Here is a 24,935-nt window from a genome sequence, read left to right as displayed (position 1 = left end):
CTGACCTAAACTTTGTCCTGTTTGCAAACACATACAATGGCTACATCTCACCCACTTGACTCAGCTGACACCATCCAGACAGACCTAGAGCCAGGGCCAGTGTTGCTAATGCTTGTTGCTGTGCCCCTGCCACTCCCGTGCACACATGCCCCCTATGCCACTGAGGAATCTGCCCTTTGCAAAGGGCTGGGCCAAGCCCTGGGGCATGTGCAGGGAAAGGGCACCATCACCCAGGGTTGGAGAGCTAGAACACATGGCCTGGGAGAAAAGGGTAAAGACTCATTTGGTCTGGGGCACAAACACTAATGCTGAACCCAAACGTGAGGGGGGCAGGCCTGGTTCTGGCTGCAGCCTGGTCTCTGGTCAATGGGGGCCAATCTCTGCACTGCAGTGGGCCTGGTATTGCTGTCCCTCACAGCCTCGATTCTTATGTCTGCCCCCGCCTAGACTGTGGTCCCATGGTGTGCATGTGGGGGGAATGTAGAACAGTACAGGGACAGCTCTAGGATAGCACAGAGCTGGGTCTAGGACAGGGGCTCCTTGCGCAGCCCCCCACCCCTTGCTGGCACCACCCCAAAGGGGCTGGCATGAACCAGAGATTGCTGGGAAGGTGCTGCCCTTCCGGACAGTCACACTCACCCCCCAGGTTAGCCATTAACCCAGGGTAACCCCGCACAAGGGCAGTACTGTTTGCTCCACCAGTCTCGCAGTTGGGAGTATGGCCACCAGAGCACTGCACCTCCTTGGCCTGCTGCTGCTGCTGCTGGGGCCACAGCTGGCCCAGGGTGGGCCCCTGTGAGTGTAGGGAGGGGGATCGAAGGGGCTGAGGTGGGGGGCATGTACCGGCACCTGCAGCTTGTTGGTCCCAGAGCTGTGAGCTCGAGCCTGGCAGTGGTGGGGAATAGGGGCCTGGCAGAGTAATGGGGCCAATTGACAGCCCCACCCCTGCACCTGTCTGCCCCACATGGCATGGGGAGGCAAAAGGATGCACCCAAGGCCCTGGGAGTACCCAGGGGCAGAGCTTGGTACCAGACTGAGGCATGAGGTGTCCGGCTGAGCCCCCCCACCCTGCAGGTACCTGCTGGCAGCCCCCAATGTGCTGCGCGCTGGCAGCCCCGAGATGGTTGTGGTCCAAGCCCAGGACCCAGGTGGCAGCCTGCTGCAGGATGTGGCTGTCACCATCCGGATCTTCGACTTCCCTGCACAGAGGGAGCTGCTGAGTGAGGCAGCTGCAACACTCTCCTCGACTGGCAGCTTCCTAGCCAAGGCCATGGTGCAGGTGGGGACAGCTGGGCCACCACCCCTGCTCCCTGCTAGGACATTGCCAAGGGGCCAGTGGGGCAACAGCGGGTGCTCTCCTGGGCAGGCCATGCCCTGAGACATCACCAGGGGGTGCTCCGCTGCAGGAGGCAGCTGGGAGTAGGGGCAGCCATTGCAGCTGTGCCTTTGCTGCATGGCACAGACCCCCAGATGAATGGCATGGTGGGATGGAAACACTGCCAGGGGCAGACCCAGGCCTCCCTGCCCCTGCCACTGATCCTGCCTCTGGGGGGCAAAGCACAGCCTTGTCCCCACCCTCCCAGCTCTGCTGTGCTCCAGGTCCCAGTCAACTACATCTCGTCTGACCCGGCGGAGAAGCAGTACGTGGTGGTTCAGGCCGAGTCCAGCCTCTTCCTCCTGAAGAAGACCATCCTGGTGTCCCCACACACTGGATATCTCTTCTTCCAGACTGACAAGGCCATCTACACCCCCGGGCAGAGCGGTATGGACAGGTGGCACTGGAGTGGGGGCAGGCGTGGGCAGGGGAGCAACTCTGCCCACCTCTGTGCCTTTCCTTACAGTGAGGTACCGGATCCTGTCTGTCAACCACATGATGGACCCACTGGAGACAACCTGTGTGATTGCTATCCAGGTATGGAGCTGGTGATCCCACTGATACCACGAGCATGGCCTAGTCATGCAGGCTCAGCCCGACAGGGAATCCTCAGGGCAAAGGAGCCAGATTCCCTACTCACAGCCTGTGCTGGAGCCAAGGCACGCCTCAGCAAGCTCCTCCCCACAGAACCCCGAGGGCATCACCCTGACCAGCAACTCCTGGCAAATGGAGAAAGGCTTCTACACTGCCACCTTCTACATTCCTGAGCAGAGCAGGTAGATGCTGCCAGCCCCAGGGCCTCTGACATGGGGTGGGGAGGGGGCAGCAGCTGGGGGAGCTACATGGGGTGGTGGGGGATAGAGGGGCTTGGCAGAATCTGTCCTCTGTCCTTGGCAGAAGCAGCTCCACACCTGTTCTTCTCTGCCCCTGCAGAACTGGCACCTGGAAGATCGTGGCCTGGTTCCAGCAATCACCTCAGCAGCGCTACAGCACTGAGTTTGAGGTCAAGGAGTACGGTGTGTGGCCTGCTCCGCTCTGCACTTGTCCTAAACGCCCAGGCCCCACAGCTTCCCCAGGCAGCTCTGGTCATTGGCACGGTCTCTCCCCACACAGTGCTGCCAGCCTTTGAGGTGGAGCTGGTCCCAGACAGAAAGTTCCTCTACCTGGATGGGGAAAGAGATAGGGAAGTGCTGACCTTCACTATCAATGCCAGGTGAGTGGCACTCAGTCCAGCCCAGCCTGTCCCCACCCATGGGCACAGACCCTGGCAGAGCAGCCTGGATGAGTATGCCAGCCCCCACAAGCCCCAGGGGACCCTGCTGTGCCTTGGACGTACCTGGAGAGCATCAGGGAGAGCAGGTGCAGCTGTGTTCCTAGCTCTGCCCACCTGGAAATGCAGCTGCCTCTGGGGTGAAGCCGTTGCCCTCATGCCATCACCCTCTCTATGCCTTGGTGGATCAGGTTTATGTTCAACGAGCCTGTGGACGGCTATGCCCTGGCCATCTTTGGCGTCCGCACAGAGAAGCAAAGAAACTCCCTGCAGGAATCACTGCAGAGAGTTGATGTGAGTCCTCACCTAGGGAGGGGCAGGGCGGGGGTGGGGGCGGGGGTACTCAGGCCCCACCAGGCTCTGGCTGGGATTGGGCCCTATGGCAGGTGCTGCCAGGGCCCAGCACGATGCCTCTCTCCACAGATCACGCAGGGGACAGGGACTGCGACCCTGACACTGGACGTGCTTCACAATGCCTTCAAGAACCCTGAGGAGCTCGTCGACGCCTTCATTTTCATCAATGTCACTGTTTTCTCTGCGGGTGAACAGCCAGAGAGGGGGACAGATCCCGCGGGCGGCAGCCTCCAGGCCTCCTGTGTCCTGATGGGGATCTTCCAGGGAGCAGGAGGCCTGAACACTAAGCCCGGGATAGCCTCCTCACTGTATCTGTCTGTCCATCCCCCTGTCAGGGCAAGCAGCACTCCCCTACTTCCCCACCCGTGCCCACTTCTTGCCTGCCTATCCCCACTGTGCAGGCCCCGTCCATCTGTCTTTCTCTCCATAGCTTACTCCCCCTCCCTCAATCCTTCCACTTGTCCCTCTTCCTAGATGCTCAGTATCCATCTACCCTGCTGTTCTCCCCTCTTATGGATCCACCCACTCATCTATCCATCTACCCACCCAGGCATCCATCCACCCACCCATCCACCTATCCATCAATCTACCCACCTCTCCACCTACCCACCCATCCACCCATTCATCCATCTACCCCCTAGCACAAACCGTGCCAGGGCCATGTCCATTCTACCTGAGCCCCCTTCCCACTCAGGCGGCAGGCACTGATGTGCACTGATAGTGCTTCCATCTCCGCAGGTGGGGACACAGTGCTGGCTGAGAAGTCTGGCATCAGGATTGCACGTACACCCTACCGCATCCAGTTCTTCCGCATGCCGGGGTTCTTCAAGCCAGGGATGCCCTTCAGCATCAGGGTACATGCCTGGCTTGGCCCCGGGTACCCAGAGCTGGGGTTTCCAGCCTGCAGGAGCACCAGGCCTCATGCCTGGGGACAAGGGGCAGTGAGCAGCTGCTCCTAGCCTCACAGGGACATCTCCAGTGGGGAGAGGCAGAAGCTGGATGGGTGCTGGGTGCAGGGGAGAGGCCCAGCAGGCTTGGCTCAGAGTGTGGGGGCTGCAGCCTGTTAGCAGGAGCTTGGGGTCACCCTCCACCCTCCCCAGGTTTATGTCACCAATGTGGATGAGTCGCCAGCTGTGGGTGTATGCGTCTGCAGTGGGACCCAGCAGAGCAAGACAACAGAGGAAGCGCTGGCCTTTCTGAACCTCAACACAGCTGCTGACCAGAAAGTCCTAGAGATAGAGGTACTGGGGGTGTGGGGTGGGGTGGTTGCTGGGTCCAGGGGCAGTCCCCCCACACAGAGACCTGCCAATGCCCATCACTCCTGACCTGCAACCCCTTCCCCCCCACCCCAACACTGGGCTCCCCCCTGCTGGCACCCAGGAATTTGCTCTGCTCCTTGCCACAGGTGCAGACATGTGAGGTGGGGCTCAGTTCAGACCAGCAGGCCCGGGTTAACATGACGGCACACGCCTACCAGACCCAGAGCGGCTCCGGGAACCTGTTGCACATCCAGGCAGACTTGCGGCCTCCCAGTGTTGGCTCTACCCTGCAGCTCTTGCTCCAGATCGGGCAACCAAACAAAAACATCAAGCAGTTCACCATCCTGGTAAGGCTGTGGGCCAGGATGGGGGTGCCCCCTCATTGTCTGTCCCTCCAGCTGGGCAAGGAGCCTCTCCATGCCTACTTCCTGCCTGCCAGTCCCCACTGTGCAGGCCCTGTTTGTCCCCCCCTCTGTCCATGACTTTAGGCCCCCTCCCTCAATCCCTCCACTTGTCCCTCCCTTAGATCCTTGGTATCCGTCTACCTTGCCATTCCCCTACCATCCACCTATCCATCTCCATATACCTGCTTCATCTATCTATCTATCTATCTATCTATCTCTTCCTCCCTCAACAGGCAGATCTGTTAACTCTCTGTCCCTCCACCCTTCCCTCTCTTTCACCTCCCCCAGGTGCTGAGCAAGGGGCAGATTGTGGGTGCCTGGGTGCAGCCGTGCAGCCAGGGCAGCGCTGTCACAGGGTGGGGGCTGCAGGTGGAGCCATCGATGTTGCCATCCTTCCGTGTTGTGGCCTTCTACTACCTGGGAAGTGGAGAGATTGTGGCTGATGCTGTGTGGCTGGGGATCAAGGACAGCTGCATGGGCAGTGTGAGTACTGTAGGGGAGGCCTTGGGGGTGCACCAAGGGGCTCGGTTTCACCCTGCACTCCCTCCAGCTCCGCGTGGGCCCCACAGACCAGATGGATATGCAACGCTCATTCCGCCCAGATGATGAGCTGAGGCTGATGGTGACGGGTGACGCCAGGGCCCTGGTGGGGCTGGTGGCTGTGGACCAGGCCCTGTTGGCTCTGGGCAAGAAGAACAAGCTGACACAAAAGAAGGTGAGGGACCCCCATCTCTCCCCAGCTACCTGAGTATTTTCCCCAGCATGCATCCATGTCCAAGCTTATGCATGTCTCCCACCCCGAGATCTGGGACATGGTGGAGCGATATGACATCGCCTGCAGTGCGGGCAGTGGCCAGAACCATGTGGGGGTGTTCACAGACGCTGGCCTGGACATGATCACCAACATTGGCATCAGAACTGTGGCCAGAACTGGTACCATCTGTGGGGGCAGGATGCACGGGCAGCACTGGCTGAGATGGGGATGGGGGGCGGGATGAGCCTGTCCCCAGGGGATCCTGATGGAACCCAGGAATCTGGTTCAACTTGGTTTGACCTGCAGTGGGTCCAGATCCTGCTGCTTAAGCTTGGGGTCCCAGCGAGGCCATGGGGAAGGGGGCAGCGGCTGTGTCCCCCCATCCCCTCACCACTGCCTCTCCCCTGGCAGAGCTGCCATGTCCCCAGCAAAGCCGTCGCCATCGCCGATCCCTGAAGAAGCTGGAAAGGAAGACCAAAGGTGGGGAGTAGGAGCAGGGGCTGCAATGCCCCACCCCGGCCCCCCAGGAGCTGGAGCCAGCTGGGGGCAGGGACCATCCAGTGCTGGAGGTTGGCCCATGCTCCAGCCCATGCTGGCACTTGACTAGGACAGCCCTGGCCTGGTCTGGCCCAGGTGCTCCCCATGCCCTTCCTGGAACATGAGCGGGGGCTGGCACCTGCATGCCTGGGTGCCTCGACTTGACACTGCTGCCCCCCTGCAGTGGATGAGTATGAGACGCCACTGGAGCGGCAATGCTGCATGGCCGGGATGCAGGAGAGCCCCATGGGACACACATGTGAAAAGCGTGTGCACCGTGTGCGCCAAGGCCCTTCTTGCCGTGCTGCCTTCCTTGACTGCTGCCACCTCAGCCAGGACCTCAGCCAGGAGGAGCGGGCCCAGCTACTGCTGGGGAAATGTAACTGGCACATTTTGGGGCGGGGAGGGCAGGGCTTGTGGGGATCCCAGTCAGCAGGGAGCCGGGCCAGCCAGGGAGCCGGGCAGGGCCTCTGCCACCAGCTCTGCTCTACCCCCAGCTGCTGACTACGAGGACGAGGAGGAGTGCTGGGAGGAAGACTGCTCTGAGGAGATGGACATGATGGTGCGCAGCTTCTTCCCCGAGAGTTGGCTCTGGAAGCGGGAGGTCCTGCCAAACACCACTGACAGCTCTGGGTAAGGGCTGGGGGGGAAGGGCTGAGGGCACCCCTGGAAGCCTGGATTCAGTGGGGGAGGGGACTTTGAGACCAGCCCCTGCCCCAGCCCCACAGGCCTGGATGGACTTGTCTCATGACCCCCCCACCCCATCAGCATTGTGAAGCACCAGATCAAGACCAGATTGCCTCACTCCATCACCACTTGGCACATCCTGGCTGTCAGCATGAGGAAAGACAGAGGTACTGGGACCTTCAGAGGCTGCAGCTGAGGAGTGAGAGACACCAGCAGGGCTGGGGGAGGGAGGGGAGGGGGGCAGGGAGCTGCAGGGTTGGAGTGAGGGGCACTGGCAGGGCTGGGGTGGGGGGCACTGCAAAGCGGGCACTCATGTATCCTGGTGCTTGTGGTCCCTGCTCTGCTGCCCATCCCGGCAGGGATTTGCGTCTCAGCACCCTACACAGTGCTGGTGAAGTTGCCATTCTTCATGGACCTGCGGCTACCTCTGGCTGCCATCCGCAATGAACAGTTGGAGCTGCGGGCCGTACTCTACAACTACCTGTCTGAGGATGTGCGGGTGAGCTCAGGGCCAGGAGGGCACTCAACTTGGTGGAGGGCACTCGCCTGGCTGCCCCACGGCCTGACTGACATGGCTGGCTTGGCCCTGCAGGTACGCGTGGAGTTCCCATTCCAGGAGGGGCTGTGCAGTGCAGCGCGGCCTGAGAAGCCGGCCCGACAGCTAGTGCGGGTGCCACGAGGTGCTGCCCGAGCTGTGCGCTTTGTGGTAGTACCACTGACACTGGGCAATGTCATGGTCGAGATGCGGGCATCTGTGCTGGCCTATGGCTTGCATGACTCTGTGAGGAAGACCTTCGCTGTGCAGGTGCCTGTCCCTATCCCCTGCCCCTGCCCCTGCAAATTCTGCTCCTGGGTCCTGACCTCTGCCCTCTACTTCTGTCTTCCAACCTGCAGCCAGGGGGAGAACAGCAGCGGCTCCAGCGCAGCATCATCCTGGACCCGAGAGGTTGGTGCTCACCCCATCCATCCATCTGCTCACTCTGTCTGTCTGTCCATCTAAGGGTATCAGGCCCTGCCTTGCCACATCCTGGGCAACCAGGAGCTCTTGCAGGCCCCCGAGTCTACAACCAGCCCCAGGAAACCCCCCTCCCCCTCCCCCAGCTCAGCCTGGCCTTGGAGCCCTTCATAGCTGGTCCCTGGCCTGGGCGGCAGGTGCCTGGCTCCCAGTAGGGCCCCCGCGGGAGTGGACCAAGGGAAGCCAGCAGCAGAGGTCTCTGGGGGGAGTTGGGTAGGGGAAGCCAGCAATGGGGGTCTCCCTGCCCCCCTGGAGGCAGCAACCAGCAATCTCTTGGCAGGGGAACCCCAAGTGGAGCTCATCGAAGGCCGCCACTTAGACAACTTGGTGCCTGATACAGATGCTGAGGTCTTCCTCAGTGTGCAAGGTGCGTGCAGAGGGTGGAGGCATAGCTGTTGCAGGCTCAGCTCCAGGCGGGCACATTGGGTAGGATGTAGCCACCAGGCCAGCCCCCCTGCATGCACAACCTTGCACACACACACACAGAAACACTGCAGCTCAGTGCACATGTGGGCCTGTTTGTGCACACTCATGTGGAAACACTTAGGTCACCAGGCAAACACACACCCAGGCTCTCATGCTGGTGCTGCCCTTATCCCCTGCCCTCGGGGCCTCTTACATGAGTCCCCCCGCATGCCTGAGCCTGGACTCTGTCCTCCAAGTGTGGCTGGGCCTGGCTAGTGCTGACCCAGTGGTCTCGGTGCCAACACAAGCAGCAGCAGCTGGTGCAGAGAGACCCACTCACGGCCAGCTTGAGACAGGGGAAGGGGCTGGGGCAGGAGTATGGAGCCATGCCCAGTGCTATCTGCTTCTCTCCACACAGGCAACCTCCTTGGGGAGACGCTGCTAGGGGGGCTGGAGCTGGGGGGTGATGTGCTGCAGCAGCTGGTGGTGCTGCCCAGTGGCTGTGTGGAGCAGAACATCTTCAGAGTGACACCCAACATCCTCCTCACCCACTACCTGGATGCCATGAAGCAGTGGCACCGTATCGGGGTGGATCACCGGGACCGCACCATCCAGCACATCCTACATGGTGTGCAGTGATTGGGGAGGGGGGATGGCCCTGTTCCTGTGCCCCCAGCTGGCCCTTGACCAGGGCTTCCTTGGTCTCCCATAGGCTACGCCAGGCAAATGCAGTACCGCCAGTCGGACGGCTCCTACTTCCCCTACAGCGGCAGCACTGGCAGCACCTGGTGGGCACGATAGCGGCCTCAGCCCCAGGTCAGGGGGACAGACAGTGCTGCCCTGCTTCTCACACTACTCTCCATCCTGGCAGGCTCACCGCCTACATCCTCAAGGTGTTCACCATGGCCCACCCGCTGGTGAACACCATAGACGCCCGGGTCCTGTGCTCCAGCGCTGCCTGGCTCATCCACAACAAGCAAGGCTCTGAAGGCAACTTCTGTGAGAATGCCCCCATCTACACCCCAGCGATGCAGGTATCCAGCTCCCACTGGATGGGGACACAGCTAGCAGTGGGTGGAAAATGACCCCCTCCCCGAGCAGGAGACCAGGCAGGAAGGAGGCCACAGCTGGCAAACTCTCTTTTTTTGTTTTGCAAAAATATTTTTTCTCTCTTTCTCTCTCTATATATAAATATATCACTACCTCTAACAACCTGTCAAGCAACCACTGTGGTTCACATGACAGATCAAAATACACTTTGACAGTTAAACTAATGTAGTCCCATTACACTCTCTTGGCTATGCCAAACCATAACACAGCACTTGCTGCCTTCATTAGGTTACAGAGTCAACACCCCTCCTCTGGGCTTACACCTCCTATCCATGGCTAGGGGGGGCCATCCACACCACCCAGCCCCCAGCAGAGACCTGATCCCTGACCATCTCCGGTCCTACCAGCAGCGGGTGGTGGCTGGGGCTACTGACCCTCTGATCTCAGCTACTGGCTCCAGCATCCCACCTTTCTTTCCCTTGGCAGGGCGGGTACCTGGGCTCTGAGCAGCAAACTTCCCTCACTGCCTTTGTCCTCATCGCACTCAAAGAGGCTGAACTGATGTGTGCTGAGCATGTGCATGTACGTGAGCACCTGCAGGATCCCCTGCTCTGTGCTGTGGGGCTGGGCCAGCTCCTAGCAGGCGCTGGGGTGCTGGGGGGCAGGTGTCTGGCTCCTTGGGGTGCCTGTAGCAGCTGCACTCTGTCCCCCAATGCTGCTGCTCTGTCCCACTCAAGGGCCTGTCCTCCAGCCTGCAGCAAGCCCAGAGCTTCCTGGAAAAGCGCCTGGGCAGTCTGACCCAGGTCTACAGCATTGCCATCAGCTCCTACGCCCTGGCCTTGGTAAACAGCTCCAAGGCCAATGACGTCCTGGACTTATTTGCTTCCCACAGTAAGTGTGTGTGCTGCACATGCATGTACAAAGGACAGCGTGTGTGAGTGCACAAGAGTGTGCACAAATGCACGGAAGGGCATAGGAGCAGGTGTGTGTGTAGCTGCACACACAAGAGGACGGTTGCACCTGCACTAGCAGGAGTGTGTGCAAGGGGCCGTGCCTGCAAACAAGCAAGCATGCAGGCATGCCAGAGGCAGGCGCCAGCATGCATGAGAACGTGACCAGGTATAATCATGCAGGGGGGTACGAACATGCACAAGGGGCCATGTGTGTGATGGCACACGCAAGTCCATGCATACATGTCAAAGAGAGAGGCATGAGAGCGCGACTGCCCGTGGGCCAAGTGTGACTGCCTCTGGCCCCCAGATCGGACACACTGGCCCACAAACAAGCAGGACCCTGACTCCCTGACAAGTGTGGAGGCCACCGCCTATGCCCTCCTGCAGAAAGTGAAGCTGGGGCAGCTGGAGGAGGCCCATGGCATTGCCCGCTGGCTGGTTCAGGCCCGTGCCTATGGTGGCGGATATGAGAGCACCCAGGTGAGAGCTCTCTGCCCCCCAGGGCTGCTCAGGGACCCTCACAGTGGGCTGGCTGGATCTCAGCTGCTCCTGGGTGCCTGGAGTACCCCCCTGCCACGCCAGGGGCCTGCTGGGGGCAACAGGGCTGGGGGAGGATGGACCAGGCCTTAGTCAAGCCAGCAAGGGGCAGCAGGAGGCAGCAGGGCACAGATGCTGCAGTGATGGTCTCTCCCGCCCCCCAGACCACGGTAGTGGGGATGCAGGCACTGGTTGGGTACCAGCTGGCGCTGCCCCCCCAGCATGCTATGGAGCTGAGGGTGCAGGTGAGTGCTCCCAAGCGGCACATAACCGAGCACTGGGCCATCGACACCTCCAATGCCTACCTGAGCCGCGCCAGCACCAAGAAGGTCAGTGCCCCCCTTCCCCGCCCAGTGATGCTGGGCTGGATCAGACCCCCACCCCCCACTCATCACCAGCCCCTCCCTTGCAGTTCTTGGCTCAGGACACCCTGCAAATCAGCGCCAATGGGATGGGCATTGGCACAGTGACGGTGAGTGTGGAGTGGCTGGGGGCTCCTGGCAGGGGAGCGGGGAGGCCCAGGGCAGGATGATGAAGCTATTCCCAGCCCAGAGCAGGCAGCCAGGACATAGGAGTTCTCACCTAGCTCTGGAAGGGCCTCATGCTCTAGGGCAGGGTTGATCCAGGACTGCTGGGTCCTAGCTGGTGGGGGACAGGGGAGTAGCTCTTGGACATGTACTGTGGCCCCCCCAGATGCTGACAGTTTACTACACACTACCCACGGAGAGGGAAGGCACCTGCCAGGCCTTCCATCTGGACGTGGCTGTTCAGGACACCCCCAAAGGTATGGCCAGGTCCTGTGTGCCCCCCCAGTCCTCCCCACTGGGCACCATGCCTCAGCCTCCTGCAGCCACACTGACCCCAGGGGTTTGCAGACAAGAAGAAGCGAAACTTTATAGACACCTTCTGGCTCAGGATCCGTGCCAGGTAACACCCCCATCCTCTCCCCCACCAGCCTCTGAGGCCTGGACACTATGCCCAGTTGGTGGAGAGGTTGTGGGGTAGGGGACTGTATTCACTGCCCAGAGATGTTGCGGATGTCCCAGCACCTGCCTTGGTGGAAACCCCTGCCCCCTGCCCCGGTGTCCTTGCCCGAGCCACCTCCCCTCCGCCCCCCCACCTGCCTTCTGCAGGGGGCACAGAGTGGAGAGGCCTCCCCAACCCGAGACCCTGCCCATTAGCTGAGGCAGCCTGTTCCCAGGGCACAGGGGGAGCAAAATGCCACAATGACCATCGTGGACATCTCCATGCTCACTGGCTTCTACCCCGACCTGGACGACCTCAAACAGGTACCTGAGGGCTGAGGCCATCTGGAGAGGGCGGGTGGGGGTGGGTGGAAGGGGGACTGGCAGGGCATTCTCTGCTAGTGACCTTTACCCCCTGCTGCACCGGCCTCAAGCTGAGAGGTCCCTGCCATGCAGTGACTGGCTTTGACAGTGACAGGCTTTGCTGTTTGTTGTGGGGTCTAACTTACCTGGAGCTCCCAGGGGGGGAGGGAGAGGTCTCTGATCCTCTTGGGGCTTGGAACAGTTCTGGGAGCTGCCTTGCACCATGGCCAGTTCTGTGCCTGCTGCCACCCACAGCTTACCAATGTGGTGGAGCAGTACATCTTCCTCTACGAGACCAAGTCTACGCTCAGCAACAGCTCTGTCATCCTCTACTTCAGTGAGGTGAGGTGTCCCCCTGCCCTCCCTCCAGTGGCAGCACCCCTGAGCCAGCCCCAGGCACTCTAGTGTCTCCCCTCCCAGCCACAGTGAACAGGGGTCCTGGGGTGCTGCCCCAACCACACTCCAGCATGGCCCCCGTGCCTGCTGCCCTGCTCAGCACAGGCCAGGACAGGAGGGGGGCTCTGCCCCATGACCCGCTGCCACGTGGCATCTTAAGCAACCAGAGGCAGCAGGGGCGTGGAGCAGAGCTCAACGATGGAGACAGAGCTGGGCTCCCCACATATCTGTCCGTATCTCTACAGATGTCGAGTGAAGAAGAGGTTGAAATCCGGTTCCGCATCCACCAGCAGGTGGAGGCAGGGATGCTGCAGCCAGCCACTGTCACTGCCTATGAGTACTATGAGCCCTGTGAGCATACGGGGTGTGGGAGGGGCTGGGGGCACTAATGGGGTCTGGCTACCATCCCCCAGGACAGCTAACAGCCCTTCTCCAGGCACCTGCATTCAGTATTGCCTCAGTCCCCAAACTCAGCCAGACCTGTGGGAATCCACCTGGTCTGGATTGGGTGCCCCAGGACACACAGCCCAGGTATCACTGTGGCTGCAGGGGGGACAGGGAACAGAGACCCCAGGACCAGGTGCTGCAGGGCAGGGGCAGAGGCAAGGAGTGCCCCTGCCATTGCCTTCCTTATGACCCTCAGCACGGCGCTGCAGCCGCTTCTACAACCTGCCAGCACAGAGTGGGCAGCTGAAGAAGATCTGCCAGAAGGAGGTCTGCAAGTGTGCTGAAGGTAATGCCTGCCCAGGACCCTGAGATGGGCCCCCATGTGCTGCAGTGGCTCAGCCCTTCTACACTGACCTGTTCCCCCTTTTTTCCATTCTCAGAGAGCTGCCCACAGCTGCATTCTAGCAGTAGAGTCAGCCAGCAGGACCTCATGGAGGCAGCCTGCCATGCCAGGGTTGACAATGGTGTGTCCTGGGCTTGGGTGGGGGGAGGCACCAGCCATACTGTGGGGAGGGGGTGGATGCCAGCCTCTGCAAGGTCTTGTGCTGCGTATGTTCCTTGCTGGGGGGGAGCTGCAGGGGCCTGGAGCAGGGGTGGGGGGGCAAGCTGTGATACCAACTCCCCACATGCCTGCCCACAGCTTACAAGGTGCAGCTGGAGCAGCGCACGGCCAAGGACAACTATGTGTACTACACCATGCGGGTGCTGGATATCATCAAGATGGGTGTGTGCGGGACCAGCAGGGCTGGCAGTCCCAGGGGGTAGGGGGCAGAGCAGGATGCACCCTTCCCTGGCAGGCAGGGCTGTCTGCAATGTCCTGGAGAGGCACCAGGGGGCGCTGTGCCACAGAGGGCAGGGGGGGCACTCCCCAGGCAGGCAGCAGGGCTACAGGGGGCTGAGCCAGGCCCCTCAACAGGGAGCAGCCCTTTGCCTCCACATGCTCCCTGCTTGGTTGTGCCAGTTCCTGTACCAACCTGCATCATGTGGTGGGCATGGGGGTTCCTCCCCAGGCACTGACATGGACGCAAGTGGCCAGCCCCGGCGCTTTGTCTTGCACACCGCTTGTGAGGAGCCACTGGGCTTACAGGATGGGGAGCAGTACCTGGTCATGACATCGGACTCAGACCTGTGGCTCACACAGGAGAGGTGCATCTTGGAGCCCCTTGGGTGGGGGGAGCTGGAGACAGGGAGGGAATATGAGCTGCACAGGGAGCCCGTGCCCCTCTCACTCCTACAAGCACCAGCATCCAAGCTGGAACAGGGCAGGGGCCACCCCCATACTTGGCCCTAGGCCCCAAAACCTGAGAACGGGCTCCAGGCCTCGTAATGCCAGGAGGTCCCTGTCCCAGCACATGCCAGGCCTGCACATGCTTATAGTACAAATGCATGAGTGGCCCGGTCATCACCAGGGCAGGGAGGGGGTCAAGTCTCCAGCCGCACCCAGAGCACAGCTGAGCCTCTTCTACCCTCTGCCACAGTTTCACTTACGTCCTGGGCAAGAAGAGCTACATCCTGGCCTGGCCACAGCAGGGGGAGGTTGGACACCAGGCGCTGGCAGGGGCCTTGGATGACTTCTCCAACCACATGAAAACCGTGGGCTGTAGCACCTAGGGTGGCTGGACCCCCTGTGCCACCACACCCCACGGGACTGCTGAGCCTCAGGGGTGGGGACCCCAGATGTGCCCCACCTGCCTCAAGATGCCCAATAAACCCTTGCTGTGCCACGCTGTGCTGTGCCGTGTCTCCTGCTCCAGGAAAGCCAGTGCCAGGCCAGGGCAGACCTTGAGGCTACCCAGCTGCTAGAGAACGCACCCAGGGGCTTAGGCCCAGCTCTAGACTTTGCCCCCGGCAACAAGGGGGCAACAGAGCCCTGTGCCAGCCCCAGCCGTGGGGCGTGCGCTAGCGGCGGCAGGAGTGGAACCGCGGGGCCAGCGTGATCTCCCGCACGCACTCCCAGCCCCAGCCCCGACACGCACTGGACACTATAACCACCACAAGACCCCGCCCCAATCCCGGTCTTCGCCGCAGCTGGCTCTAGGGAAATGCCCCGTGCACCAAGGCGAAGGCACCACCGGAAGTACCCGGAGCGCTAAAGCAGGCGCACGGCCGGAAGTGTCTGCGTCCCGCTCTGCAGCCAAGGGCGCCGTGCGGCGGCAGCATGGGGCGGGCCGGCAAGGTGGGGGGCCGGGATTCCTGGGGGGCCCTGGGCCCTAAGGATACATTGTGGGGGACCTCGAGGGGGGGTCCGGGGAGAGGGTCTTGGGGGGCCCGGCCCCACGTGGCACTGATTCCCCGCAACCCCAGACCCGGAGCCAGAAGGCGGAGCGCGCGGCCGCGCGGCAGCGGGCGCAAGAGGACTTCGCCGCCGTCCCGCACTCCTTCGTCTTCCACCGCGGCCGCGTGGGCCGGAGCCTGCGACAGCTCGTGCTGGACGTGCGGCGCGCCATGGAGCCCTACACAGCCCGGGCCCTCAAGGTGCGCGGGCCCCGAGCCGGGCGGGCAGGGCGCGCCGGGGCGCGGGTCACTCGGGTCTCACTCAGCGTCTCCGCAGGTGCGCAAGAAGAACGCGCTGAAAGACTTCGTCGCCGTGGCTGGGCCCTTGGGCGTGACGCACTTCCTGGTCTTCACCAAGTCTCCCAGCAGCATCAACTTCGTGAGTGGGGGGGGGGCGGCGCAGGGCTGAGAGCCCTCGGCCTGGCCTGGCTCTGGACTGCGTCGTGGGCAGAGCTCCCTGCTGCACAGGTGAAGCACCTGGGCAGTGGTTGGGGGACACTCCTAGCTCACAGGGAAGGAGCCTGCATCGGGTTGGGCAGCTGTAACCCACCTCTGACCAGGCAGTGCCTCCTCTGCGTGCAGGCCAGCACAGATGACAATCCCAGCCTTACTGAGTGTGTTCCTTGATGCTGGTTCTAAAGTAAATGTGCTGATGCATTTGGTGCAGGAGCTGCCGCCCACATGCCCAGGGCCCTATGCGGCCTGTAGCAAGTGGGCCTGGGCATAGCACTTCCCCACTATCGATGCCTGTATGTCTCCTTTCCTTGCAGAAACTATTCCGGCTCCCCGGGGGTCCGACGCTGACATTCAGAGTCACTCAGGTGGGTGAGGACTTGCAGCTACCATGGTCTCTCTTGGCTTGGGTGGGAGGGAGCTATTCCAGTGAGTCCCAAGGCATTTGCAGCTGCCCCTGTTGGCACTACTAAGCCTCACCCCCCTCCTCCCCTTCTCAGTATTCACTGATCAAGGATGTAGTGTCATCACTGAAGCGGCATCGCATGCATGAGCAGCAGTTTACCCACCACCCACTGCTGGTGCTCAATAACTTTGGGCTCCCGCAGATCCATGTCAAGCTCATGGCCACCATGCTCCAGAACATGTTTCCCTCCATCAGTGTCCACAAGGTGAGTGCTGGGGCTAAAGGGTCTGGAGCATGGTGGGGGGAGGCATGGGGTCCTGATTTCTGAGACTTACAGCCAGCTCTGCCCCCAGGTCAGCCTCAACACCATTAAGCGATGTGTGCTGGTCAGCTACAATGCCGAAACGCAGCTCCTGGATGTCCGACACTAGTAGGTGCTGGGGCTGCCCTATGACCTCAAGCCTGGGGACTTTGCTTAGCTGGAGGCAGTGATGAGAGTATAGTCTGCTGATATATCTGTGATTTGTCCAGTAAACGCTCTGATGCCTTCAACTGTGGGAACTGGGGTGGGGTGGAGGGGATGGGACATGGCCCTGGTCTCATATCATGATGGAGGGGGGAAGGGAACACCTTCTCATCCACTTGGTATTGTGTGGGGGTGGGAGGCTGCACTGTCCTATAGGCAGGGCCCTACTATGCCTGGAACCCAGCACTGACCCACTACCACTCCCTGCAGCAGCCTGAAGGTTGTGCCTGTGGGGGTGAGCAAGGGTATAAAGAAGCTGCTGCAGGAGCGGTTTCCCAACCTGAGCCGACTGGAGGACATTAGTGAGCTGCTGGTAAAGTGAGTGCAACTGGGGGGAAGGGGGCCATGGGGTCCCTGCTGGTACAATAAACTTAGCTAGGAGCTGCCATGCCTAGCTGCTGTCACCTGTGCCCTGGGTAGTTCCCATAGCCTGTGCTCTGTGCATGCCTCATAGGGCTGCACCTCTACAAGACAGGAGCAGTTAGAGGCAGGTGGAGGGGCTGGGAGCCAGGATGCTGGGGTCCTGTGGAGGTGCAGGCAACCCAATAATGCTTCATGGTCTTCATTCTTCCCCCATCTGTAGGGATGTGAACCTGTCAGAAAGCGAGGCTGAGCAGGATGGGACCCACAACATCCTGGAGCTGCCCCAGGCCTATGCTGGACGCGGGAACATGAAAGCACAGCAGAGCGCTGTGCGTCTCACTGAGGTCTGTGCCTGGGGTAGGCAGGGAGGAGGGGAATAAGGGCCATCTGCCCGGCTGGCTGTGATGAGCAGAACTCTTGATCTAACTGTGATCTTCAAAGTAAACATTCTGATCTGGCCATGTGGCCCTGGGGCCTCCATGTTGAGGGGCCCCACAGCCCTTATCCCAATGCTGCCAGCCCACCCCATCTGATGGCTTCTGCCCCCTCCCCATAGATCGGCCCGCGCCTGACCCTGCAGCTCATTAAGGTGGAGGAGGGGCTGGGACAAGGCAATGTGCTCTACCACAACTTTGGTGAGTGCACCCTCCACCCCTCACTTCCCTGTGCCCCGCAGGGCTGAATGTGGGTCCCACTTACCTCTGCCTGCCTCCCCCCCCCAGTGCACAAGACAGAAGCTGAGGTGCAGGAGATGCTCGCCCGTAGGGAGGAGAAGTTGCGGCTGAAGGCTGAGCGGCGCTGCAAGCAGGAAGCTGATGTGGACCGCAAGCAGCAGCAACGGGAGGAGAACAGGTGGGGTAGGACTCTAGGGAAGGAGCAGGAGTAGGGCCTGGGCAGAGGCTGAGGGTCATACCCTGTGGTTGCAGGAAGAAGAGCCTGGAAGGGATGAAGAAAAAGCAACAGCAGCAGGACAGTGACAGTGATGCAGAGGATCCTGGGATATCAGAGGACCCGGATAGGGCTGGGACATCAGATGATGATGCTGAGTACTATCGGGAGGCTGTGGGCGAGGAGCCTGACAAAGGTGAGAACTACCTTACTTCCTCCCCCGGGTGGGACTGAGAATACTGCCCTAGATGCAGCTGATGACACTAATGTGACTGAACAGGTGCTGTGACTTCAGTCCAAAGTAAACACACTGATGCATCTGTGCCTAGACTGCAAAAGAAGGGCCTCAGCCCTGACCATCTCAGCCCTGCATTGACTGGCCAATTTTCTTTCCCTCTAGATCTGTTCCCAAAAAGCATCAAGAGGAAGCAGGGGCCCTTACGGCCCCACAGGCCCAACAAGAGACTCCGACCCAACCCCCCAGGGCACCCATCAACAACCCCGTCGGGCAGAGCTGGCCCCAAGGCTAAGAGGAAGAAGCCTCCGGGGCCCTGGCTACAACAGGACTCCCAGGGGCGACCAAAGCAGAAAGGACGTAGGCATTTGGGGCAGCAGGGCCCCAAGCTCCCCAGTGCGAAGCTGAGGACAGGTCTGCTGGGCCAACAGGGGAAAGGCACTGGGCGGAAGCCTGGACGGCTCAGACAGGGAAGACATTAGCGCTGCCTCTTTTCATGGATATGGGGGGAGAGAGCACCCCACTTTGTTGTATGCACAATACACCACTTGCAACAAGGTCCATGGTTTGCATCTGCTTGTGTGTGGGGCTACAGCTCCTGAGATCTCTCTACAAGCCTGCAGCACCCAGAAAGCCTCCTCCCCGCAGTAGTAGTAGGGGCTGGCATAGTGCGTAAGCCCTGTTCTTCTGCCCTGTGGTCGCAGCCGAGGGAGGAGTCATCACTTCCTGCTCCAGGGACCTCTTCCCTTTTCTTGCAGCAGGCAGCTACACTGAGCAAAGTGCCCAGGCTACCATCTGCAGTGCCAGGTAAGGGGCTATTGGGTGGGGGTGGAGACCCTTATCCTGCTGCAGGCTCAGCCCTTCAAAGTAAACGTTCCCTTGGGTTAGAAGCTGAGGTCCCGGGGAGAAAATATGGATTACCCCATCCCCACATGGCCCCGGAGCAGCAACTGAGGCCACTATCCTGCTCCCCAGGGAAAGAAGCAGGTTTCCCACCAGCAAGATCACAACAAAGTGCCCCCAGGGCCCCCTCTTTTCCCTGCTGCACCCTGGCAGGGTGCAGAAGCACATGATATGGCCCTGCTCTGGGCCTCCCTAACCCTATCCCCTGCTCCCCCAGACAACATGGCAGCTGTAGCCAAAGGCTCCAGTAGGGGCAACTGCAGCCTCTCAGGCTTCAGCGACTTCCAGGAGCAGCTGTGGCCAGTGCTGGTGCTGGAGTTCGTGGTAGCTGTGGTGGGCAACGGAGCAGCACTGTATGGACTGGCTAGGCAGGCACAGCCCTGGCATGCAGGCACCATCTTTGCATGCCACCTGGCCACTGGTGACCTGCTGTATGCCCTGGCACTGCCTGCATTGGCTGCTTACTACTACCCACCCAAACACTGGCGGTACGGCTTGGTCCTCTGCAAGCTCGAGCGCTTCCTCTTCACCTGTACTCTCTATGGTGGCATCTTCCTTGTAACCTGCCTCAGCCTGCTGCGCTATGCTGCCTTAGTGCACCCATTGGCAACCCGTGGCCGCCTAGGCCTGCACCGCGCCCACCAGCTCAGCGGGGCCGTGTGGCTGCTGGCAGCCATGCTTTCAGCACCCACACTGCACTTCTCAGGACTGCAGCTTCACCCAGGCAACACTACTGAGTGCCTGGGCACAGCCCCATTCCTGCTCCTGCCTTCTTACCTGCCCTACAGCCTGGTGTTGGCAGGGGTTGGTTGTGGTCTGCCTGGGCTGCTGACACTGTTCTGTTGTGGGGCTGTGGCTCGTGCTGTGCTACGTAGCCCAGGGCTGGCACAGAGGGAGAGGCAGCAGGCATGGGTGCTGGTGGGTGTAGGTGCGGGACTCTATGCTGTTTCCTACTTGCCTTACCACATCCTGCGCAACCTCAACCTGTGGCAGCGGCTGTGGGCACCAGCCAGGGAGGACTGTGGGTTCTCGCAGCGGGTGCATGCTACCCTGCAGCTCAGCAAAGTGCTGGTCACGCTCCACATCTGTGCCCACCCATTGCTCTACGCCCCTCTGGCCAACAGCCTGCGCCGCTGTTGTGCCCGGTGCCCTCATGGTCTCCCCCAGGGGGAAGCTCTGGAGCTGCAGGGGGGCAGGAAGGACCCCTAAGCAAATGGATGGCTTCTGCCCTCTGTGCACAGCTCTCCTGGCCCAAGGCCCCACTGTAGCCACTGCTCAGCCAGGGGCCATGAGACCAAGAGGGAAGGGCAGGCAGCCCTCACAGCCAGACATTAAAGCAGCAACTGAGCAGCTACCTGGTGTTGCTTTTTGGTGTCTCAGCACCTCCCAACATCTAGATGCAGCAGCTCTTCCCATTTCCAGGGCAAATGGCTCAGATCCACACAGCCCATGCGCCTGCCCCGTGCTGCCACGCTGAGTCAGCCAGAGCAGGGGTGGGTGTGGGCGGGTGGAGGAAGGAAAGGAGCCATGTGGTACCAGGCTGGGACAAACCTTTATTAGTGATCAGCGTCTTCCCCAGAGGCACCATTGGCCAAGGCCTGTGCGGCACCAGCTCAATTGGTGGATGGCCTGTGGGGACAGAGACCGTGAGAAGCAGTCCTAGCAACCTTAACCCCAGCTTTCCCGATGGGCACCTTCTCCCCCCACCCCCACCCAGCAGAACCCGGACTCACTTAGCCCATTCCACATTGAGGATCAAGTGGTCGTAGCCAAAGCCAGAAACACCAGCAATAGCACGGGCGGCATCCTCCCGACGGTGGAAGCTGATGAAGGCGAAGCCCTAGGTGAAAAGCCCATGGTTAGAGCTGAGCTGAGCCGAGCCCTTCCCCACCACCCCAGAGGCACCCTTGCTGCACCTTGGACTGCCCAGTGGCCTTGTCCTTAGCCAGATAGATCCTGGAAATAGAGCCGAAGGGGCGGAACAGCTCCTGCAGATCCGTCTCACGAGTGTCTTCAGACAGGTTAGTGACACGGATGGTGGCATTGTCATCAGCTGCAAAGAGGAGAGAGAGTCAGGGCCAGGCCCAGGCTATGGGAATGAGCCCCCAGGACAGGGTCTGAGCTCCATCCTGGCAGCTCTTTGCCCAGTAGGGAAACTGAGGCAGGGAGCAGGGCCAAGAGGGGTCCAGGGGTCTGATTACCAGGACTTACCCCTGCGGTTGGGTTGCATGGACTCCCCACGGCGGCAGGCCCCATCCCTCAGGCTGGGTGGGACATACTTCCCTGTCTTGCTCTGCGCTGCCTGCACTGGCTCTGGCTCTACAAGGACAGGAAAGCAAAGTTAGAAGAGCCCAGAGCCTCTGGGACCCCCACCCCAAACCCCACTACCCCACCCCCAAACCTCCAGGCAGCTTCTCCTTCTCGCCAGTAGACAGCCCCAGTTGCTCAGCCAGTTCCTTCTGCATAGGTCCCAGTGTGTCTTTGTAAGGGCAACGTGTGGTCCAATGGTCACCCTTGCAGATGCGGCATGACACAATCTTCTGGCCCTTCAGCTTATTCATGGGGTCTTCCTCCTCTTGGCAGTTCAGGTCCTGCAGCAGGTGTAGGGGCATCAGCACTGGAACTGCCCCTCTGCAGGGAGCTCCCAAGCCCATACTGGATGCCCATGGTCCCTCCCCTAGGACCCCACACCTCTGTCCTGGGACCTGGCCCCAACCCCTACTCACCTCCTTGCTAGTGATGAAAGTCATGAAGACATCGTCACTCACAGTTGTTGTGGCAATGCTGGGACCAGGCGCATCAAATTCTGAGTTGCCAAACTTCTTCCAGTTCTGGGAAAGAGGCAGGCAAGGGAGGTGTCAGGCTGGGAAACCCCTCCACCTCATCCCACCCAGCTAACTGGGAGACTAGGCAGAACTGCCCCCTGGTGGCATCTGTTAAATGTAACTAGCTCAACCCAAACCAGAAGCAGTGCTGGGCGTGGGGGCAGAGATGCCACCACAAAGGGAGGAAATGGACATGGACATATGCAGGAGGGAAAAGGGAGCAGGGCAGGATAAACAACTTGGGTATGGGAAAGGCCCAGCCCTGCCTCATTCCAACCCTCCAATGCCCACTCCCTCCATTTTAACCCCTCTTGCCCCAGCAAGGAGCCCACTCACCTTGCGGCGGGCCACAGCCTTAGAAGCCTTCCTAGTCTCAATACGGAAGGTACGGATGATCTGGGGGAGAAAGACCCCATCGCTCACCACATGAGAAATGAGGGGGGTAACATGCACCCCAAAGATGCAGGGAGTGCCCCCCCAGCATGACCACCCCCCATAAGCAGGACACAGGAGCAGTGGGCACAAGGGCCATGATCCATCTCACACTTTCTCACATGCCCCTCACGGCTCAGGGTGAGGGAATCTTGCCCCAGCCAGGGAAACAGTCCCCAAGACAACCCCAGTCTAACCCCTCCAGTACTCACCTTCACCTTGCGCCCATCCTCCTCCTCACGGTACTCCGTGATAGTTTTGATGTTCCCATTGATTAGCTCCTTTGGGGATGGAAGAGGACCTAAGGGGACAGGGCAGGCAGTGAGATGACTGGACCCACAGGGCTCCCTGGGGCAGGGCCCAATCCCCACTCCTCACCCAGCCTGGCTCTTACCATCTTTCAGCAGCTCTGACTCAGCCTTGGCCTCGGCTTCTGCAACACTGGCACTCAGGTCCCCACCCAGCACCGCAGTGAGGGGGATGTCCTTGAGCAGCTCACTGGTGATGCATTTGTCTGGGGAAGAAGAGCACAGCTAGGCCTTGCTGCTGAGTCACTTATTGGGGGAAGGAACAGGGAACCCCTATGGGCTGGGGCCAGGGTACCACAATGCTACCCAGCACTGGGTGTGCTCATGCCCCATCCCTGGAGACCTTACATGATTCCACTGCAATGACAGAAACTCTTAGCTCTGTAGGGCTTGGGGTGCCCTACAGACAGTATCTACACCCCTCCGCCCTAGGTCTCAACAAGCTACAAAAATACAGGTTGCTCAGGAAATAAAGTTGGAGGGGAGCAGAGAGTGGGTCTGAGGGGAGGGGATTATCTCTCCCCCCAGCTGGTCACCTGCACTGTGGGACCACCACCAGATCAGATAAGGGGCCTGGGGGCTGTGTCTTGTTGGGGGAAGGCCCCCGAGCCATGATCCACGGCAGCGGCAGGCACCCAGCTTCCTCAGTGGGCCTCGGAGCAACACACAGGCCTTTGGGCTGGGCTGGAACATGACTAGTGCTGGGGGAGTGTGAGGCCAGGTGCGAAGGAGCCAGGAACCGAGGGTGTCCGCTGGGAGGGGCCGAGTCAGCCCACAGTCCCGTGGAGGGGGGGGGGCCGCGCCGGGCGGAGGAGAATGTGCGGGGGAGGAGTCCAGCCCGGGTGCGGCCTCTCACCGTCGTCGCCTCCCTCCTCTTCCACCTGGTCGGCCCAGCTAGGCTTCGAGCTGCGGAAGCGAGAGAGTCAGAGCCGCGCAGACAAGAGCCTCCACCCTCCCCCACTTCAGCCACCCCCACCCCATACTAGGCCCCCGCACACCCCCAATCTCCCTCGGCCCCCTAGTCCCTCCCTCATTTCTGCCCCGGGCCCCGGCCCAGCCCGCGCCCTCCCCCCGGTCTCACTCGTAGTCTCCTGTCGGCATCGCGCTCCCAACGCAGCAGCTACCACTAATCTCCTCGCGCCACAAACCGGAAGCAGAAGGGCCTCACCAGCGAGCGCTCCCCATGCGCCTAGAGAGGCCGGAAGGAGATAGGTGAGGCAGCGGCAGAGCAGCCTTAGGAGCTGAAGGACCTGCAGGAACTGACGGATTCCCGCAATGCATTTTGGGAAGTGTAGTCCGGAAGGAACTTACGCCTACTAGAAGCCGGACCCCGGGGTCGCAATGCATGCTGGGAACTGTAGCACCGGCCCCGGGCCACGCTGCACGCTGGGAGCTGTAGTTGTCCCTACAGCGCGTTGGCAGGCCTCGTGGCCAGGCCAGGTCCGCCCCAGCTTCAGCCCACGTGGATGTTATTTTCCACGGCACGAAAGGGTTAAAGGGGATGGGGGTAGGCTCAGGGCCCATCCAACATAAACCAGGAGCCCGGACTACTGGGGGCCTCAGGAGGCAACTGCAGCCCAGGGCAGAGCTAGAGCCAGGCCCCAGGCCCGGGGCAACAGCTGGAACCAGCCCGAGGAGCAGGCAACTCCCGACCCCTGCAGAGGATTATTTAAGGGGTTCCCAGGGGTTCTGAAGAAGGGCATCAGGCCTAGAACAGGAAGTGTCGTCAGGTCCCTGCGTAAGTTCACGGTGCACTCAGTTCTGGTCCCAGCACCTCAAATACAAGATAGACTAGAGGTTGTCCAGAGAAAGGCAGCAAGGATGAGGAGAGGTCTGGAGGGGCTTCTTTGTGAGGACAGAGTAAGGAGCCTAGACCTGCTCAGTTCAGAAGAGAGACATTTGGGAGGGGGTGTACAGGGATCGTCTTCAGCAGACAAAAACAAGGGGTCACAGTGTGAAACGAGCTACTTGCAAATTTAAAACTAATGAGTACTTTTCTACCCACCAGGTCATGAAAGGGTGGGACTTGTTACCACCACATGCAGCAGAAGCTGACAGTTTAGCTGAGCTTCACAAAAGGACGACACATTCTTGGAGGAGAGGGGCATCCATTACTATTGAACCCAGGAGCAACTGGCACAGCCTCTGAATCAGACCTTCCTGAATCTTAAATGCTGGAGGCTACAAGAAAGGAACAGTGGAAAAAGACCCTGGTCAGACCTGCTCACCCCCCACCTTGTAGCCTTTGCTTGCTGTATGACAGGATACTGGACAAGATGGACCTGTGGTCTGACTCCGTAGATGGCAGTTATGTTCTTATAGAGACTTGGGGGTGGTTTTGCCCTGCATCCTGCAAGAGCTGGAGGAACATCCCTCCTGCTAGCAGCTCCATGGCACCCAATACGGCCAGAAAGGAGGTTGCAGCCTAGAAGCTGTCTTCAGCAGTGCAGCCTGGAGCCAGCTTTGTCCCCCCACTTGGTGCCAGGCCCCAGCCTCCTCCACAGAGCTGGGAGATGCTGAGAGAAGCAGGGGGAGGAAAGGGAAAAAGAGA

At 60.6% G+C, this 24,935-nt stretch overlaps 4 protein-coding genes across 9 annotated transcripts; 3 read left to right on the top strand and 1 right to left on the bottom strand.

The window, feature by feature from the left end:
* The first annotated feature begins 20 nt into the window (after positions 1-20).
* LOC149858787 (A.superbus venom factor 1-like) lies at positions 21-14,495 on the top strand. 5 transcript variants are annotated; one of them, XM_090059190.1, is made up of 41 exons: positions 21-795; positions 1,075-1,279; positions 1,600-1,762; positions 1,842-1,912; positions 2,063-2,151; positions 2,309-2,391; positions 2,489-2,588; positions 2,837-2,939; positions 3,069-3,186; positions 3,738-3,853; positions 4,100-4,240; positions 4,405-4,605; positions 4,951-5,145; positions 5,213-5,377; positions 5,466-5,595; positions 5,828-5,896; positions 6,138-6,332; positions 6,451-6,586; positions 6,722-6,807; positions 7,000-7,139; positions 7,233-7,445; positions 7,535-7,586; positions 7,936-8,022; positions 8,479-8,688; positions 8,773-8,848; positions 8,932-9,094; positions 9,597-9,692; positions 9,848-10,001; positions 10,371-10,543; positions 10,765-10,929; positions 11,013-11,072; positions 11,294-11,384; positions 11,476-11,527; positions 11,802-11,889; positions 12,184-12,270; positions 12,570-12,675; positions 12,968-13,057; positions 13,152-13,235; positions 13,412-13,495; positions 13,782-13,917; positions 14,250-14,495. In XM_090059190.1, exons 1-41 carry the CDS (start codon positions 719-721, stop codon positions 14,380-14,382), a joined length of 4,983 nt encoding a protein of 1,660 aa, XP_089915316.1. In that variant the 5' UTR covers positions 21-718; the 3' UTR covers positions 14,383-14,495. The 5 variants fall into 5 exon arrangements, 3 of the variants coding, with proteins under 3 accessions (XP_089915316.1, XP_089915318.1, XP_089915317.1); XM_090059191.1 differs by lacking the exons at positions 21-795; positions 1,075-1,279 and having other exon boundaries at positions 1,600-1,640; positions 1,729-1,762; XR_016443743.1 differs by lacking the exons at positions 12,570-12,675; positions 12,968-13,057; positions 13,152-13,235; ... (1 more) ...; positions 13,782-13,917; positions 14,250-14,495 and having other exon boundaries at positions 11,809-11,889.
* A 318-nt stretch (positions 14,496-14,813) lies between these two features.
* PPAN (peter pan homolog) lies at positions 14,814-18,474 on the top strand. Its single transcript, XM_090059196.1, has 12 exons — positions 14,814-14,947; positions 15,076-15,246; positions 15,323-15,424; positions 15,816-15,866; positions 15,999-16,169; positions 16,258-16,334; positions 16,641-16,748; positions 17,014-17,137; positions 17,350-17,428; positions 17,516-17,645; positions 17,720-17,877; positions 18,082-18,474. The coding sequence occupies exons 1-12, from the start codon at positions 14,930-14,932 to the stop codon at positions 18,396-18,398; spliced, it is 1,506 nt and encodes a 501-aa protein (XP_089915322.1). The 5' UTR covers positions 14,814-14,929; the 3' UTR covers positions 18,399-18,474.
* Positions 18,475-18,589: 115 nt separating this feature from the next.
* P2RY11 (purinergic receptor P2Y11) lies at positions 18,590-20,251 on the top strand. Its single transcript, XM_090059199.1, has 2 exons — positions 18,590-18,723; positions 19,037-20,251. Exon 2 carries the CDS (start codon positions 19,042-19,044, stop codon positions 20,026-20,028), a length of 987 nt encoding a protein of 328 aa, XP_089915325.1. The 5' UTR covers positions 18,590-18,723; positions 19,037-19,041; the 3' UTR covers positions 20,029-20,251.
* A 101-nt stretch (positions 20,252-20,352) lies between these two features.
* On the bottom strand, positions 20,353-23,604 carry EIF3G (eukaryotic translation initiation factor 3 subunit G). Of its 2 annotated transcripts, XM_090059198.1 has the most exons (11): positions 23,466-23,604; positions 23,241-23,290; positions 22,471-22,590; positions 22,289-22,377; positions 21,981-22,040; positions 21,546-21,650; positions 21,221-21,410; positions 21,031-21,138; positions 20,736-20,872; positions 20,553-20,659; positions 20,353-20,448 (listed from the first exon to the last, which is right to left on the bottom strand). In XM_090059198.1, exons 1-11 carry the CDS (start codon positions 23,483-23,485, stop codon positions 20,433-20,435), a joined length of 1,002 nt encoding a protein of 333 aa, XP_089915324.1. In that variant the 5' UTR covers positions 23,486-23,604; the 3' UTR covers positions 20,353-20,432. The 2 variants fall into 2 exon arrangements, with proteins under 2 accessions (XP_089915324.1, XP_089915323.1); XM_090059197.1 differs by lacking the exons at positions 23,241-23,290; positions 23,466-23,604 and adding an exon at positions 22,921-23,201.
* Positions 23,605-24,935: the final 1,331 nt, after the last annotated feature.

Source organism: Crocodylus siamensis, chromosome 8 (assembly GCF_052110815.1).
Source record: "Crocodylus siamensis isolate JL-2025a chromosome 8, ASM5211081v1, whole genome shotgun sequence".
Classification (NCBI taxonomy): domain Eukaryota; kingdom Metazoa; phylum Chordata; order Crocodylia; family Crocodylidae; genus Crocodylus; species Crocodylus siamensis.
Note: the sequence above shows the minus strand (reverse complement) of the source record. Positions and strands in the feature narration are given on the sequence as shown.